At 41.5% G+C, this 18,263-nt stretch overlaps 1 protein-coding gene across 2 annotated transcripts in view; it reads left to right on the top strand.

Annotated features, from left to right (window-relative positions):
* map3k7 (mitogen-activated protein kinase kinase kinase 7) overlaps window positions 1-7,820 on the top strand; it is a 30,765-nt gene extending 22,945 nt beyond the window's left edge. For both annotated transcript variants that reach the window (XM_080452580.1, XM_080452579.1), the window contains 4 exons: window positions 1,092-1,191; window positions 3,420-3,481; window positions 4,323-4,438; window positions 7,090-7,820. In XM_080452580.1, the coding sequence (XP_080308706.1) occupies window positions 1,092-1,191; window positions 3,420-3,481; window positions 4,323-4,438; window positions 7,090-7,270 (459 nt within the window). In that variant the 3' untranslated portion in view covers window positions 7,271-7,820. The remainder of the gene's footprint in view (window positions 1-1,091; window positions 1,192-3,419; window positions 3,482-4,322; window positions 4,439-7,089) is intronic.
* The last annotated feature ends 10,443 nt before the right edge of the window (window positions 7,821-18,263 follow it).

Genomic DNA, 18,263 nt, shown 5'->3' with positions numbered 1-18,263 from the left:
TAATTATTCATAAACAATAAGTTCCCAATACTTGCAATGCTCTCTGAAGGTTAGTTTGAGACAATGGTTTGGCTCTCACAGCTAGAGAGCATATCCAAAACATTAAGAATGTATCCCCCCGCCCATTCATGTTTTGGATGGATTTGTGATCCTGATGCCATTTAATGAGAAGGGAGCTTCTCTCAAAGGATTGGGATGTGTGCTTCGTGAAGTGAAGCAATTCCTCTGTGACAAATGTTTGATATGTCACCTCATGGAAGAGGAAGACATTATGCATGTAGGAGCGCTACCTGCCACTCTCCCCACACACACACACACACCACGTGTGCGCAGATAGTCAACCTTCAAACCGTCACATAACACCCCCTTATCTAACGACGTTCTCTCCTTTCTTCCCAAACACTAGTCTCTTATTTATTTAAAATTAACATCTTAACTCTGAAAAGTTCATTCCAAGTTCACAGAAAAAACTCTGAACAGTTGCAAAGTTCATTCTAAGTTCACAGAAAAACTTGAATCTCGGTATGGAGAAATGTTTTATAAATTGAAGAAGATATTTTTGCGCTTCGCTGCCAAGTGCTCAATTCCCAGAGGTGTGACAGCATGACTGCTCATATAATGTTTCATTTCCTCCGAGGTTATGTTCTCTATACCTTCTATTAGACATTTGTAATTGCGCGTAGATTCAAGATTGAGAGTGACAAAAATGTCACAAATATCAAAGTCTTTGGTATATTGTCAGTGGATGCTTTCAGTATAGACTTTTTCTTTTTACACGCAATTTTTGCATTTCTTTTTGTATTACTTTTAGGGATGCACAATAGTGAAACTTGCCGATAATGAGATGTCCATGTTAATTTGCTCAGACACTGTAGCCATTATCTCTGTCGGTAGATTAACAAGCTCTTTTTACACCAATACAGTTGGCACATAATTAATGCCCATCAGCATGACATATCTGGAATCATGATGATGACCGATATTGTGCATCCTTAATTGCCTTCTATCAGATCCTTTTTAACGTCCACCAACTGACAGATGTGATTGGCTTGTCCCAGGTGACTTTTGACAGTGTTGCCGTCCTATTGCAGGGGAGCAGAAACAGCAGCAGGTCGTCCAGTCCCAGTGTGAGGATGATGCCGCCGGATAAGAACAGCAGTAGAGGCTACTACTCACCTGATGACCCCACAGGTAGACGCCCACTTACTCCCATCTGCAATTTCCTAGGAATTCCTTCAGAAAGTCTCATTGGGAGAGGAGGTGTGGAGGAAATGGAAAAATCGTTCATGACACTTACGACTGTATTTATGTGCAAATATTTCATACCCTACGCCAGTGGTTCTCAACCTTTTTCAGGCCGTGACCCCCGAAAATAATCATATTTGAACTGGGGACCCCCTCACCCTTGTTTGACTCGGGTTCCACAGATAAATATTGTGAAAATAGCAGACCTACAAGCTTGTAGATAGGCTATTTTCACAATGTTTGCCTCTTTCTTATACTAAGGTATTTGACAATTTGACCAATTTTAATAAGATAGTTTGTTGATTACTTTTGATGCAGTTATGGTATTTTTTCTTTATTATTGTGGGGACCCCCCTGGGTTGTCCCGACCCACAGTTTGAGAACCACTGCCCTATGCTAACACGGTCAGTCCGAGTGCCGAAGGCCAGAGTACACGGTCAGTCCGGGCGCAGAAGGCCAGGCCAGAGTTCAAGGCTTAAAATCTATTTTTATGCCTTTTTTCCTGGTGACAGAAGGCGCATGATACCTATGCCTCTATTTCTATCTGCTAATGGCTCATACATTATGCAAACTTGACCAACCCACGTGCAGGTGGCCAGGTTGGACGTCAAGTCGACTTTTATATTATCTCAATTAGTGTTATCTTTGTTTCATCCGTATGCAGTGCTGCTATGATAACTAAATGTCCCTGGCTAAATAAAGGTCTATCTATTTAATAGAACAAAATTGTAATAAAGATGCATTATACTTTTGCCCAGTTCACGCATCGTGACTATTCCATAGAGGCCGTATATGAGATCGGTGTTGATCGGCCAAAAAATGTAGTGTGCTGGCGGGCTTACAGTGCAGTCAGTGGTGTGGATGAGTGTTCTACATTTGACCCCAGTTGTCAAAACACAGCCTCCTGGCTGGTCTACAAACCATGATTGTGCCTCAGCCAAATAGTTAACAACTATCCTAATATGCATATTAGGCCCAATGAATGTCAGTTAAACAGGCAGAAAGAAGTTACCACATACAAAATGATCTGTTGCTATCGATCTAACTTAAGTCTAGAGACTATGCGTGCCAGTTGTCAAGTAACTGGGCTGTCACCAAAGAGCACCGACATATGATAATACGGAAACTTGATATACTGTAGTTTTACATATTGTTCTAATAGTTTAGGAAACGGAGCACAAGGTCTGCGACCTGACAAATCTTTGCTTTGCTTTAATCCCCGAGTTCTTCCTAAAAAAAAAGTACTATATAGACTAGTATAAAAATTGTTTTGCTCACTTTTGACTTTTGTATTGGAAATATGACTAGTTTGGTACTTCAGTCAGTCCCACAACAGTCAGTGTGACCAAAAATGGACATGGAAGACAGAGCTGACAGTCCTCTAAAACCACTGCAATAAAAAGGATCCTGCTATAGAGACCAGGTGTTAAGATGCACACTTTATTTTCGGCTATTCATTTTATTGTCCACACCCCTTCATACAGTATGAATTGCTATATTTTGCATTTTATGCTCATATACTCCATTTACTTTGATTGTTAAAAGCTGCCAACAAACTCCATAACACACATGGTTAACATGAATGACAAAGGGGAAGGTTGACTTTTACGGCTGTATGTATTGATTGATTGATTGATTGAAGTTGGCCCTCGTCCGATCCATTGTGTCATGCTTTCACCACTACAGCTGTAATGCTGTCTGTGTCATTGTGGGGGCGTTCGTGGCTGGTCGTGTAAATCTCTCCAGCAGCGCTCCAGACATTACGTAATCTTCAACAGTGATTGAAGGCGTTAGACTCTTGTCACCCTGAGCCAGGGGAAGGGTCATGGAAGAGGGGGTGGGGGGGTATTCTGTTGTAAAATGACATGTCTGTCATTGATAACCCTGACCCCGTGTATGTAGCCCTCATAGCAAAGACAAATCCAGGTTGTGTGTTTTTCTACATCTCATAGCATAGGAGTGGACGGAAGTCAATCTTTTCGGGATGACGTCATGTCCGTCCATTCCTTCTCTCGCAGTCATTTGTAATTTCTGAAAAAATATGTTTTTTGTTTTTTTTGATGGAAATCTCAGTCAATGGCAGGGAATGTGTTGAAAGACATGGCCTGAATAGGGATGCTAAGGGTTCATGTGGTTAATATGTAAATTTACAATGTAGCATTTTCTTTTTTCAGACACTAATGGCTCAGACAACTCTATTCCCATGGCCTATCTGACCCTCGATCACCAGCTACAGGTAGACGGCTCACTCTGCCACCATTACGATAACTTGTTCATTCACATTCCCTGCTTCTAGTGTCAAGGGTCCTACTCTCTGCCACGTGCCGTCATCCTAAGTTAAAATAGGAAAAGGGCGTTGTCTATTCAAAAGTTAAAGAGACAATTTAGAATTTGTAATTGCAAAGGACTGTTCATCAGACATAATATCTTTCACATTTGTACCTTACATTGCATAATACAATCCTCCAACCATGCTGTTTAACCCTTTCAAACCGGGAACGCATCCATCATTTTAAGATTTCTTTGGCTATTCAAAAATATCAAATATACAAGCTCATAGCACGGCACTTTTTTGAAAAATCGTGAAAATGTGTGCTAATCTTTGAATATATACATTTTTAAGGGAACATTTGTAACTCAAATATTTGCCCCTGGAACAAAATATTTTGCAAATGTTTGCTTTAAAATATATTTTTTTTAAGATTTGCACAAATTGTCACGATTTTTCAAAAATAGCAGATCTACAAGCTCATAGTGCGGCACAGAGTGCCGCACTATGAGCTTGTAGATCTGCTATTTTTGAATAGCCAAAGAAATCTAAAATGACAAGAGATGCGTTCCCGGATTCAATGGGTTAAGCAAAGTGAACATTATAATGCTAGGCTTTTATTAATATTTTTAGACCTGACAATCAAAGATGTTGATCTAAAAACTGAAATGGTATTCTAAATGCCACATTGGCAGTGAGACATTTAGTCTGTTCTTAACGGCTCTGATTACGCTTATTAACAATATATACTTTGCAATATGGTCCATCTAACTAGCTTAAGCAATTGATTTGTATCTCTTATTTCCAGCCCCTTGCTCCCTGTCCCAACTCCAAAGAATCCATGGCTGTGTTTGAGCAGCATTGCAAAATGGCCCAGGAGTACCTGAAAGTCCAAACGGAGATTGCCTTGCTTATCCAGAGGAAGTAAGTTGAACCGCTGTCTAATAATCAGTGCCATTAGAATTTTCCAATATAGTTTTATTTTCTTTGTTTTTTTCTAGTCAAACGAAGATCTTATTAAACAGTGTAGATAGACACCGTATTTAACTTTTTACCCCCACCCTTTCTGCCTACCTAAAAACAAATGAATACAAACATTTTTGTATTCAATTCTGTTTAAGAAATGGATGTACTTTTACAGTTTGGCTATTTTTTTTTTGGTTTATTTTATTTCAAAGTGAAATATCCCTTTAAGCCAATATTCAGCTTCTGTAGTACCGTGTCTGTGCTTGGAGACTAGGGATGAGTTAAGAATTTTCTTTTCTATTTTTTGTGCCAGTCTCCAAATGTCACAGGCCAAATATACTACTGTACAGTAAATGGCTCTTGATTTATTGTTCACACTGCCCGGCTGTTGGACATTTAAATTTAAACTGAGTGAAGAGAGGGGGCGCTGCAGCCCGCCGCACACGTCACAGACACTTTTTCACTTATAGTGAGGACAAGCTCGCGGAAGAAACCACGTCGCTAATCACAAAGATGGTATGCTTAGGCCGTGATGGTGTAATTTTGATTTATTGTCTGCCAGCTGAGCCAATCAACGTTACGGATTATTCTCAAGTGCCTATTTTTGTGCGGTACCCAGTCATTTTAATGATCCAGTCCAGTGACAAGAATAACATTATTTGTTTTACAGTAAAACAGTAAATTGTTTGATATATATGTCACAGTACGTTTGGAGAACCAGTACGATTGAAGACAGAGCGCTCGTTTTTAGGCACGGGGCTCCTTCGGGGCGAGGCGGGGCTTTTCGAGACAGGGTTTATTAGCGAGGCTCGCGAGGAGGAGGAGGAGGACGGCGCTGCGAGGCGGGGGGTTATTACGCGAGGCTCGCGAGGAAGAGGAGCCTCCTCCTCCTCCTCCTCCTCGCGTTTTAAACCGTCCCGTCCTCTCCTTCTCTCCTTCTCCTCCTCCGAGGAGGAGGAGAAGGAGAGCGCGGAGAGGCGGGGCTTTGATGCGCCGACGGAGACCTGTCTTTTGTTGTTCCCCCCCACATAGCAACCAGGAAGCTACGCTAGGGGAACCATAATATCTATGAGGGGAACGCTGAACACGCGTTCACACGCACGGCGCGCCGACTTAGTGGAGCTTGAGGCCGAGGAAGCGCGCCCTCGCGCCTCCAGGCGCGAGTGCCCGCGGTGACCGGCCGACGCTCCACTAGTCGACTCAGCGCCGTTTGATTTGTAAACCGATAGGGACAGAATAGTTCTTTTCATGGATCACTGTGTGTGTGTGTGTGTGTGTGTGTGTGTGTCAGGGAGAAAGTAAAACAAAAGCCAGAACACAATAAAAGTATCTAAACAGTCCTGCTTTCAATAAACCAAAAAAAGCATGAGCGCGTGCGCGTGTGTGTGCGCGTGTGTGTTTGTGTGTGTGTGACTGTGTGTGTGTGTGTGTGGCCATATATGTTTGTGCACAAGCCTGGCTTGTGGCTCCCTCTAGTGCTGGGTGGGTGGTAAAAACGAGCGCGCATTCTTCAATCGTACTGGTTCTCCAATCATACTGTAACATATACACAAACACATGCATGCGTACATAACATTGTTTACCACAGAATGCCAGCAGCATAAACAAGGCCTTCTCAAAGCTCCTTCAGATAGGAAAATGCATTTTAATGTCTGTGCCACACAAAAGCAAATTACCAAATTTAGATCTGGCCACCAGCCACTGTAAGAATCAGAATTGGTGTATATAGGGGAACAACCGTTTGATTGATTGAATATTTTATTAGGCAAAATATGTAAAACAGCACAGTTACATTTCAAATACTTTGTCTAAAAGGTCAGTTCAAAAATGTCCTCGTGGTCTTGTTTCCATTGAGGCCCTTGGTATTCAATTCATAGTCAAATACAGTGGCACCAACAGTTCAAATATCATCACGAAAATACAGAAAAAAAAGTCGAAGACTAAAGTCATCTCATTTTCACTGGCTATGTCCAATCTCACACATAGAACCAGCATTTTCAGGCTGCTCACTGCTACTGTGCTGCTGCATTGGCCTTGTTTGCTCATCTTCCGTTATAACTATAACGTCCCTGTGAAATTGACACTTTGGTTCTTTTTTTGGAAAGAACCAAAGAACCAAAATTAAAGGGGCCGACATTAAAATGAGCTTGTAGATCTGCTATTTTTGAAAATTCGAGATAATGTGTGCAACTGCAAATTGATATATTTATATTATTTTAAAGGGAAAATTTTAACTCAAATCTTTGCTTCTGGGGGTCCCTGGAACTAAATATATTTGAGATGGGGGTCGGTGGCCAAATACATATCATTTTGGGGGTCCTTGACATGAAAAGGTTCGAAAACCACTGATATAGAATCTTATGTTTTTCAGAAAACTGTTGGGATTTAGAAGACATAAGTAAGAATCGGCCTCAGGTCTTAATGGGTTAAATCACAGTTTGGGTCAGACAGATATCCATTGTAGAGTTAAAATAATACTCGCACAATGAAATCCTGACTACATTAGCAGTTACTCTTTAACACATGTGCAAGGGTTTTCTAGCTACATTGGCTGATGTTGTGCTGCTATTTGCACGTGTGTGCGTGCGTGCGTGTGTGTGCGCGTATAGGAAGGAGCTCATCGCCGAGCTGGATCAGGACGAGAAGGACCAGCAGAACACGTCCCGCTTGGTGCAGGAGCACAAGAAGCTGCTGGAGGAGAACAAGAGTTTGTCCACGTACTACCAGAAGTGCAAAAAACAGCTGGAGCTGATCCGGGTTCAGCAACAGAAGAGACAGGGCACCTCATGATCGGACCCCAAAAAAAACGGCCCACTTTCCTTCCTTTGCCTCGTCCTCGTCCCCCCCCCCCATTTGTGCAGAGACACATGAGGTGACACCCCCTCCCCATACCTTTCTCTGTACTGTCCAAGGTTAACAGAAGTCTGAACTTCAGACTCTCCCCACGAGACCTGCACTAGATATATAACACTAACCCCCCCCCCCCCCCATCTCGACGCGTTCTACCGTCTTACCCCAGATGGCACCTCCCCCAGTCCCCCCCCCCCCCGATCCAAACCGGTGGACCCCTCTGTTGTAAAGAGACCTGTTAAACTGTGCTCCTCCTCCTCCTGTCTCCTCCTGCATGATATTGACCCTTGACTCTTGTTCATCATCATCAGCGGAGCGACGGGAGAGATGTTGCGCTCAGTCCGGGCGACGACAACGATAAGCCAGTCCTCCTTCTCAAAAAAAATGTCCATACATAACATTTGCACAGCTTTCACAGGAGATATGCTCTGTGACGGCAAGACCAAAACAATCACGCCATCCATCCCCATTTTGAACCCCCCCCCCACCCCCCACCCCAAAAAAACAAAACCATGCTGTTATGTTTTGTGTGGCCCTTTAGGCGTGATTTATACTTAGTGGCACTGCGGTGGTCATGTAACAAAAATAGCTGATCTACAACCTCACATTGAGTTTGAAGATTTGTTTTTTGGTGTGCAACACCCCACGAGCAACTCGGTATAACTCGGTGCTATATAGGGCGAAAGGGATGTCTTTAATGTTTCTATGCGTTTCATCATGTTGTAGGTGGACTTTTTGCGGGGTCAGAATGTCTCTGTAGCTGCGAGGAACTGTGCAAAAAAAAAAAATCAGTGTCCACTGGGTCAGGTGGCATGCGAATGTGGGGGGGGGGGCGTTTTGAGTGTTTTTACACTTGTTTTTGTTCATCGTTTTATTTTTGTGCTCTCAGGGCCTCCCAAGGGCCAGTGTGTATGTGTGTGTCCCATCCTCGCACTGTCTGTCCCTCAAGTCAGTGGATGGCTTTCCCCCCGTTTTTGACCGGTCCTTGTCAAGCTCGACAACGCCCGGCTCACAAAGTCAGTCCTTGAGAAATGTGAAAAGGAAGACGAGGCTTTTTAAGACAAAGATGTAAATCCTGTGCAGAAGATGTATTCGAAGCGCTTGTGAGAATTTCTTTGTTTTAATTAAGGTTGTTTTAACCATTTTAAACCCCGGTGTCCCTATTCTGGCCACGTCATATACCAAGTTTTAAAAAAAACCTTGAAACGTTTTTCAAAAATAGCATTGCGTATGGTGAAGTATAATCTCAATAGTCTCGTGTAGCCAATTATGACCGAGATCTCCGCCAATACCAATAGTTCTGGTGACCTAATGTCCTAATTCAGTGCAGGGGCTTGAACGGTGTAGAAAACCTCGGCTAGCAAACCTACACCTGCTGCTTTCGAAGACCAATCTCGTCACCGCCTTAAAGCCTTTGCATTGGTTCTTCAATGCCGATTTTTCCCCCTTTTTCTTTTAGCTCTGAAACTTTTCCGCCCAGTTCAAGCCCATATATTGAATTTATGTCACATATTTACTAATGAGTGAAAATAGCTCATGTACAAGCTCACAACATGTTGCATCGCAGCGTGATTTGAGCTTATAAATCTGCCATTTCCCACTATTTTTTAAAATTAGAAAAGAAGAAAATGCAACTTAAAAAAAAAACGAAATTGGCCACAATGGGGACACCAACGTTAATTTGGTTAATGACCTTTTTATGCATATATACGTATACTGTATAGCTTATGCTTTCCCTTTTCCTTATTGTGAGCTTGAGCCCTTACAGAGACCATCATACCTGTTGACCTGTCTCTCATGGTATTTGATTCATGCTATATATTCATTATGAAGTGGGATGTATCTGCAATATGATCTGTGCATCCATCACGACTGTGGAAAACAAATTATATGGCAGTGGGGTGTTAACAGGCACAGTTGGTAACCTGGGTTTAACTCTTTAAGACCGGGAACGCATCTGTGTGTCATTTTTAGATTTCTTTGGCTATTAAAAAATAGCAGATATACAAGCTCATAGCGCGGCACTCGCTATGAGCTTGTAGATCTGCTATTTTTGAAAGATCTTTAAAAGTTGTGCAAATATTTGATTTTTTCTTTCGTTTTTGCGGACATTTGACTGTTCGCTTTAAAAAATATATAATCCAAGATTTTGCCACGAATTTTCAAGATTTTTCAAAAATGGCAGATCTACAAGCTCGTAGCGCTGCACTCGGTGCCGCGCTATGAGCTTGTATATCTGCTATTTTTGAATAGCCTAAAGAAATCTAAAAATGCGTTCCCGGTCTTAGTGGGTTCATCCTCAAACAGGGATGCAGTGTTTATAATTTGCTCTTAATGTTTTATGTTTGTTTTTTTTAAATGACAACTATCTTACTTTGCTCCCGGTTGGAGCAAGTAAAGGGAATGGTTGAATTACCGGAAGGTTAATTCAAAGCATTTTATCAAAAACTTCAGTATTTTGTGTGTTTGGATGATTATTTTTGTCTTTTCTATTCAGTAGTTCACTTTGTATGATATTAGCTAGGGTTGCCATTTTTGCATTAGAACATATTTTATCTGGTATGGGAATGCTGTTATTGACAAAAGCAGAGGAAGCCTGTACCTCCATATAAAATATATTTGTTTGTATTTTTAGTTCACATGATGCCTTAGGATTTGCCTGCATTTTAAGTGCTTGACTTGTTTTCTTTGCGACGTGTAGAAGAGGAGGAGAGAAAAAAAAGAAGTGCAAAAGGTTTCACCTGTTTTTAATGTAATGGACACTTTGTTTGTACAATGGGGCTTATGTTTCAAAGATCCCATTCATGCCCCTGAGAAGCACGTATGGTCAAAGGAATTAAAAGAACAAGCTGCCGAGGTTATCATGCTAGATGAATCGATCTTCTCAGTGGCTTTTTATTTTTTTTTATTTTAAAAGAAGAGAAGAGATGTTCGCATAACAAGGAGCTTTTTTAAGCTTACTTTTAATGTAGTTTCATTTCAGTTTATCCCTCGAAAAAAAAGTTGCACAATCATGGTCGAGCTGCACAATGTTTCCCGGTTTTGCACGACGACAACATCCAAATGACTCATTTCATATGAGCAATTTTCTTTTAAATGCAACGCTTGACGAGTAAGACTCGTCGAGACTCTGCACCTGTCATGCACCTGATTTTATACTTTGTTATACAACGGTGTTGTGTGCTAAAAGTAGCAGATCTACAAGCTCAAAAACGTCGCAATGCGACCCATTTGAGCTTGTAGATCGGCTTTTTTTTCGGCGCTGAACACGGTCGTACAGCGGAGCATAAATGAGGCATTAGTTAAATGGTCAATATGAATTAATTTACCATACTGTTTCTAATTTTTTTTCTTCCCTAAGTTATAAGGAGAATAGGAATGTGACGGTGACTCTAAGGCATTAGAAAATAAACTGAATGCTGAAAAGATGTGCAGTCTTTCGTGTGGATATTTATCACTGAAGAGAATGTATACTATAGATTGTCATTGTAGTATATCACTTAATGTTGGTCTAAGTAATGGCTTGTTTTCGCTGTAACTGTACCACAACTAAATGCTACCAAAATGTTTCATTGTGGCAATGTAGGCCTAAAGTCTTGAATTGTTTTCATTGGAGGGTTTACCTGTTTCGTGGCATAGAGTAGACTGTAGCTCATCCTTTATGTTAAATAGTTTTACAGCCCATTCACCTTCCCGTAAACGAAGTCTTAAATCTGGTGAGCACATAAGGTTATAAATGTGTTCAGCACGCAATATAATTGTCTACCATTGATTGATGCTTTATTTAGTGAGACATGATAAACAGTACATTGAGGTACACATACAGTAAAATCCGCAGTATTGATTTGTTCATTAAAGCAGAGTATAAAAATGTAATTAAATGGACCCATTTGGTTACTTTTTTACACACTGTTATGTAGTTACATATATGTAGTTTTAAGACAATTTTACTGTGTAGTACCTAACTTCAACCAGGAGGTGGAGTGAAAGACTCAGCCATCGTTAGCACTCAGGAGCCCCAAGGAGGCTTGCTGTGTTCTCAGACAAAGAAAAACAATTCTTTCAGCTCATAGAGTGGTGGAATGATCAAACCTGATCCTCATGTCATGCCATAAGGTCCAGGCTGACCTACTTTATTGATTGTGTGAATAGCCACTCTTTTGAATTGAACTGGTGATTTATCTAATGCAAACATGGCTTCAGTTACAACAAGCCTTTGACCCCATCTGGTCAGTGTTAGTCTGATAGCGAGGGGGGGGAACGATCCATTTCTTTGTCAAACAAGGAAATGTCTTCCACATCTTTACAGGTTTATATTTCACATTTGAAATGATACCGTTCCTGCTGACAAAGGCTTTGTTTTCGGGGCCTCACAATAAGAGGTTATCTCGTTTAGTCTGCTTTTGAAGTTGACAGCTAAATGGGGAACAATGAGTCATTTCATTGTGGAGGAATGATGTCATGCTCCTTCTCCAGCCAGGTATTGTGTGTGTGTGTGTGTGTGTGTGTGCGTCTGCACTCCAGCTTGGCCTTGTTGAACTGGTGAGCGCTTGGTGGAAGTATAAGGAACGGAGCACATTGTTGCCAGGAGCTCGTCCTTTTGTTCTCGGAAGGACGTTCTCACTTAGAGTTTGGCCTGCTGTGGCAGGTAGGAAGTAGGTGGTGAGGGGTTGTGTGTGTGAATGACCAAGACCGACATCTTGGTTAGTGCGGTTAACACAGTTTACTGGTTGGCCTGTGTGTGTGTGTGTGTGTGTGTGTGTGTGTGTGTGTGTGTGTGTGTGTGTGTGTCTTTTATTTTTGTTTTATTCTAACGCAGTGGTTCTCAAACCTTTTCATTTGAAGGTCTCCCCTTAACTCTGACAGTATACAAATGGAACCAAATGGACCCGTTAGGGTCCATTTGGTTCCATTTGTATACTGTCAGAGTTACAGACTTGTAAGGGTCCATTTAGAACCCCTAAATGGAACCCAGAGAGTCACTAGAACCCACTTTGAGAACCACTGTTCTAACGTGCTCAGATGTGACCACAATGACAGAAGTTGTAGATTCTGACAACTTAACTTTTGCATTATTTGTTCCACCTATGCGCCTGGCGATATGGACCGAATCACCACCAAATACCTCAGTATCGATATTGTGACAATATTGTGGGGATGACTATTGGTGATTTCACAAAATATTTACACAATGAGATTGTTGATAAATAATTATCAGTAATGCCTATATAATTAAGTGGGTAAAGGCAAATAATAGAACAGTAGGTATTCAGAAAATGACACTTTCTGTAATGCAGCATTTAAAACCAGGGGGAAACAATTGTGCAATATCACAATACTACAGTATCCAAAATCCCAGATATCTCATATCGCAATATCAATATGATATTGATATATTGCCCATCGTTGGTTCCATTTTAAGTCCAAATACACTGTAAATGTTCAGACTTTTTGGTAACTGTAAGAGGATGATGTACAACATACATTTATCTGAACTAACGCATATTGTCATTATTAGTCATGTCTAGAGACGTGTGTCTTCGATTGAAGTGCAACACTGAGGCAATATCATCCGTCTTCTCCCTTCTCTTTGTGAGGGAAAGTTATGTTGCACTTGAAACGTGTGCATTCGATTTTTATCTATGGCATGGTAGCCATGGAAACTGGATGACATAAATAGGCTAGCGGTGGTGAGAGAGAGATGGTGAGCAGTTTTTAATAATGGACAGAATTTGGGTCATAATATCTTGTATGTTGGTCTATAAATTGCTACTGCGTGTGCCAGTTAGGATTCCATTAATCTGCGTGAATCCCCCGTCGACCTTCAAAAGTGGCTGTGGGCTTTTTTATTTAAGAAACCTTCTGACTTCCTCTCCTCCTGAACAGATATTCAGAGATGTTAGGAGGAGGGGGGGTTAAATGCGTGTGTCCCAGTCTGAGCATGTTTACTCTGAACTCACATGTTTTACTTAAGTAAAAGTACCAATACTACAATGTAGAAATACTCTGTCACAAGTATATGTCTGGAATTCAAAATTGACTTGAGTGAAAGTACAAAAGTGTTGCTATCAAAATGTGCTAAAAGTACCAAAAGTACTCGTTGTGTAGAATGTCCCATTTCACAAGTTTTCAAATGTATACAAATCTTTTGAAAATAGCAGATCTACAAGCTCACTATGCCTCGCATCGCAACGCATTGCACTCTTGTAGATCTGCTATTTTCAAATGGCCGAAATGTATATAGGGCTGAAGTGGTTAATGTATGTTTTGTAATGATAATCAAAATCTACAAAGTAACTGGTAATTAAAGTTTTCAAAGAATTGTAGTGGAGTAAAAGTACAATATTTGCGTCTGAGATGTAGTGGAGTATAAGTAAAAGTGCAGACAATTGGAAATACTGCAGTAAAGTTTTAAAAGTACTTGCGTGAATGCACTTAGGTACTTTACACCACTGAGTCTGAGCATGTTTACCCTGTACCCTCTTCTTTTGTTACGTAATTACATTACTTCCTTGTATCTACAGTTAGGCCATAAGGACTGTAATTGGGGTCATGAATTAATTGATGTGGAGAGGCGTTCAGCCCTGTCATTCTTCATTCACAATTTCACCACGGGTTTCGACGGTGCGCTAATGAGGGTGAGGCGAGGGAGTGTGTGTCAGCATCTGCTGCATTTTAAACAAAAACCTAACTGCCTGACAAATATTAGCTAATTGCTTATTTTTTCACTCGAAAGAACTGCATTCTTTATTGAGTTGGCATGGCAAAGGCTACTGTAGGCCAATTTAAGTACACATTTTCATTAGTGTTTAATTTTCAGTAATGGCGGCCCAAGAGGACATCCACTAAACTAAACTAAACTTGTCAGACGTCGTTTTATTGTTATATGTTTGGGACCACGGATGAACATTTGCATTCTTGCTAACCACGACATATTTACACTGCATTCCCACTCTATTGTAGGCCTATGACCTGTATAGGTTTATTGCTGTGTTCATGAATATGTTCTTTCCCTCCCAAATAAACAAATAAAGTAAAGTAAGTTCAAATTGTTGAAATAGAATAAATAATTATACTCTAGACTTTTCATTATCTGGCATCCAAAATGATTTTTTTTTTAAATTTGGACAACATCCATGGGATGTTCTGTTGTGATCCTATCTATTCTGTTCCTTTCATCAGTCCATGAAAAGGAGTGATATGCTGTCCAGTCCTCACAGTTAGACATGGACCCCACCGGAGCAGAAAGGATGAAGCTCTCTATGCAGCCAAAGAGGTGATGTACAGTACAATGCAATGATTCAAATTCCCTCTCCACTTTAAAAGACACCGAGATGCACGGATGCATAAAGGTGTCTCCTGAGCATTGTGGCATCATACGCCATTGTATGAATAGCAGCTGGAATTCTGGGAAATAAGGCTCTTGACGTGAAATTATATTTGCTCTGGCTGTTCACCTGCCATTGCCGTGCGTTGTGCTTTGTGACAAACCATTGCATCATGCTGTGAAACCACTGTGAGAAAAAAGCGATGAGGCGTCTTCCACCTTGCACGGCCATTCGTGAAGCTTCTAGATCAGTGGTTCTCAAAGTGGGTTCTAGTGACTCTCTGGGTTCCATTTAGGGGTTCTAAATTGACCCTTACAAGTCTGTAACTCTGACAGAATACAAATGGAACCAAATGGACCCTAACGGGTCCATTTGGTTCCATTTGTATTCTGTCAGAGTTAAGGGGAGATTCAAATGAAAAGGTTTGAGAACCACTGTTCTAGATGCCCTCAGGTTCAGGACGACCAAGAGAAACGAGAGCGGAGAGACGACACAAAAGCCTTATTGTAGGTTTTCCTTACAACTCGGATACCTGTGTTTACTCCAGAAGCTATAAGAAGAATCCACATCAACGCGATAATTCATAATGTAGAGAGTACATCTATTTTGTATGCGACTATGCGCAGAGTTTGCATAATGTGGGGGGTCGTGTTTGCCTGCATACACATGTTTGTGTATGAGAGAAAAAATGGACAAGTAGAGAGAGATATATACAGTACCTATACCATCATATACATTATGTTTGTAAGATAAACCTTTATTGATCCCCGGAGGGGGAAATTCAACAGCAACAAGGCTGAATGAAACACAGGGGAGTAAAAGACGAAAACAACTTGTATAAGCATAAAGGTAGGGTAAGTGATTTACTTTTGGTTTAAAATACGTGTTAAATAGCTCTATATTCTGATAGTACTCATTGCTATAGAGTGTTTGTTCAGTAAAAGGAGTCTCCCAGGTCTCTCCAGCTCTTTATTAAACAGAAAATGCATTTTCAGTGCTCCTCTCCTGATTGGCTTAAATGTTGTCACCTACCTGAAAATGTACTAATATTCTGTTACTAAAGAAAATATAAATGACCCAAAAAATATCACTTACCCTACCTTTAATTAGCTTAAAAGATTCTGGTGCTAAATATTTGCTAGACGAATGTATGTATGTTATATACGGTACAGTACAGTATATGATAGGAAAGAAGGGAGGGGTGTGCATGAGTTTGTGTATGCATACGTGCATGTGCATAGCCTACAGTATGTACATATTTACAGTATACAGTGTTGACAGACTCTGTGAGAGAAACAAGCAACCAGGTCTAGGAAAACCAGCCCAAGAAGAAAAGACTATGGGCCACGTGAGCACTTTAACATATACATCAGCTATTTGAAAATAGCAGATCTACAAGCTCACAACGCGTCGCGATGCGACGCGTTGTGAGCTTGTAGATCGGCTATTTTCAAATACAATTCTTGCAGGGAAATTATAATAATCAGATCTGGCAACCCTGACAGTATACCAGTATGTACGTGAGCAAGAAGATGTACAGAGAAGAGAGAGAGAGAGAGAACGAGAGAGGCTGAGTTAGGCTCTAGAGAGTGCTGGCAAGTGAGCTTTTTTTTGCACGGCGGGGATGGCAGAGGCGACAGCCTGTTATTACCAGGCCACTGTGACTGACAGCGTGGTGGGCGAAAAAAGGTAATTGCTGAAGTATGCCTGGTGGTGATGAGGACCTTCAGGGGGGAGCGGATGTGTAGCAGACTGAATGAGGTGAAACGGAGGGAGGGAGAGAGAGGAGGAGAGAGAAAAAGAGAGGCAAAGAGCAACAAAGAGAGACACACACACACACACACACACACACACACACACACACACACACACACACACACACACACACACACACACACACACACACACACACACACACACACACACACACACACACACACACACACATACTGAGCCCCAGAAGTGATGACTCATCTCTCTCACCACACCTCTCCCCCTCCCTCTCCTCCCCTCCCTTCCCTCCCTTCCTCCCTCGTTCACTGTGTTTGTTTACTGGGTTCATCAGCAGAGTGACAGAGGAACTGTCAGTGTCTCTGTGCTGATGAGGGCTGTCTGTCTTAAAGGATTTTAACCTGTTTAGACGTGGGGGCAAGCGGCTTATAGCAGGCAAGATCCAGGTTCTCCCACACTTCCCCCTATATGCAGGGGGGGGGGGGGGGGGATTTAGACACGTAAAGCCAAAGCTTCTGTTTAACGACCTATAAGGAAAACAAATTGTGTGTGTGTGTATGTGTGTGTGTGTGTTTGCAGTACTACTGTATACTTATGAGGACCAAACGTCCCCCACAAGAATAGTATATGAGAAATAGATGTTGTGAGGACCATTTTCTTGGTCCTCACAAGAGAAATCGTTATTTTATGTGTTGAAAAAATTTAGTTTACAATTAGAAAAAAGATTCAGGTTGTGGTTAGGTTTAGGATTAGACCTTTAGAGGTTAGTTTTAGGGAGTTGGGGTTAGATTTTTTCCCCCTATTTTACACTTAGTTGTTGCGGCAATGTCAAACACTGGAAAATAGCATTGTAGATCTACTATTTTCCGGCTTTAGACTTTGCGGTTTAAAAATCCCCCCAAAAAATCATAAATCAATCATAAAATCGGCTTCCTAAAATGTTGATGTCCTCACAAGTATAGTCATACAAAACGTGTGTGTGTGTGTGTGTGTGTGTGGTGTGTGAAAATATACTGTATAAATAGAGTGAGAGAGAGAGAGAGAGATTGTAAAACCTCCAAAATAATCCAACATGGGAGAAGAAAAAATTACGCCAGGATTGACCTTAAGTTACTTCCAAGCCACCCAAGCAAACAGTAGTCCTCTTTTTTTTTAAGGTGATTTTGTGAGACAAAAGTGCCGCAAGACTCTCTCTCTCTCTCTCTCTCTCTCTCTCTCTCTCTCTCTCTCTCTCTCTCTCTCTCTCTCTCTCTCTCTCTCTCTCTCTCTCTCTCTCTCTCTCTCTCTCTCTCTCTCTCTCTCTCTCTCTCTCTCTCTCTCTCTCTCTCTCTCTCTCTCTCTCTCTCTCTCTCTCTCTCTCCCTCCTTCCGTTCTTGTCGCTACTCAAAGGGCCCAAAGCTGCAGGAAGGGACTTAGCCTTCTTCATATGGTACGTGTTCTACCAGGTGAGCTACCGGGGCACCCCGAACCGTAATCCTAAAACCAGTTCCAGGAACGTCCTGGCACCTGTGACGTTCCACCATGCTAGAGCACAACGGACATAGTGTTCTGTGATTGTCGTGTACTTGACCTTCTGTGAGGATACTGCTGTGTGTCCATATGCATGGCATGCATACATGTGCATGTGTGTGTGTGACTGTATGATCCTGTCTCTTTCTTTTAGCGTGCATGAAACTGTGTGTGTGTGTGTGTGTGTGTGTGTGTGTGTGTGTGTGTGTGTGTGTGTGTGTGTGTGTGTGTGTGTGTGTGTGTGTGTGTGTGTGTGTGTGTGTGTGTGTGTGTGTGTGTGTGTGTGTGTGTGCATCTCTGTCTGGGTCTGTGAAGGTGAGGATAAGCTCTATGCACAGCAGCCATAGTATGAAGACATTCACAGA

This window comes from Gymnoscopelus braueri (assembly GCF_963280865.1).
Source record: "Gymnoscopelus braueri genome assembly, chromosome: 16".
Lineage (NCBI taxonomy): Eukaryota > Metazoa > Chordata > Actinopteri > Myctophiformes > Myctophidae > Gymnoscopelus > Gymnoscopelus braueri.
The sequence above is the reverse complement of the archived record's forward strand: the minus strand, read 5'-3'. Positions and strand labels throughout refer to the sequence as shown.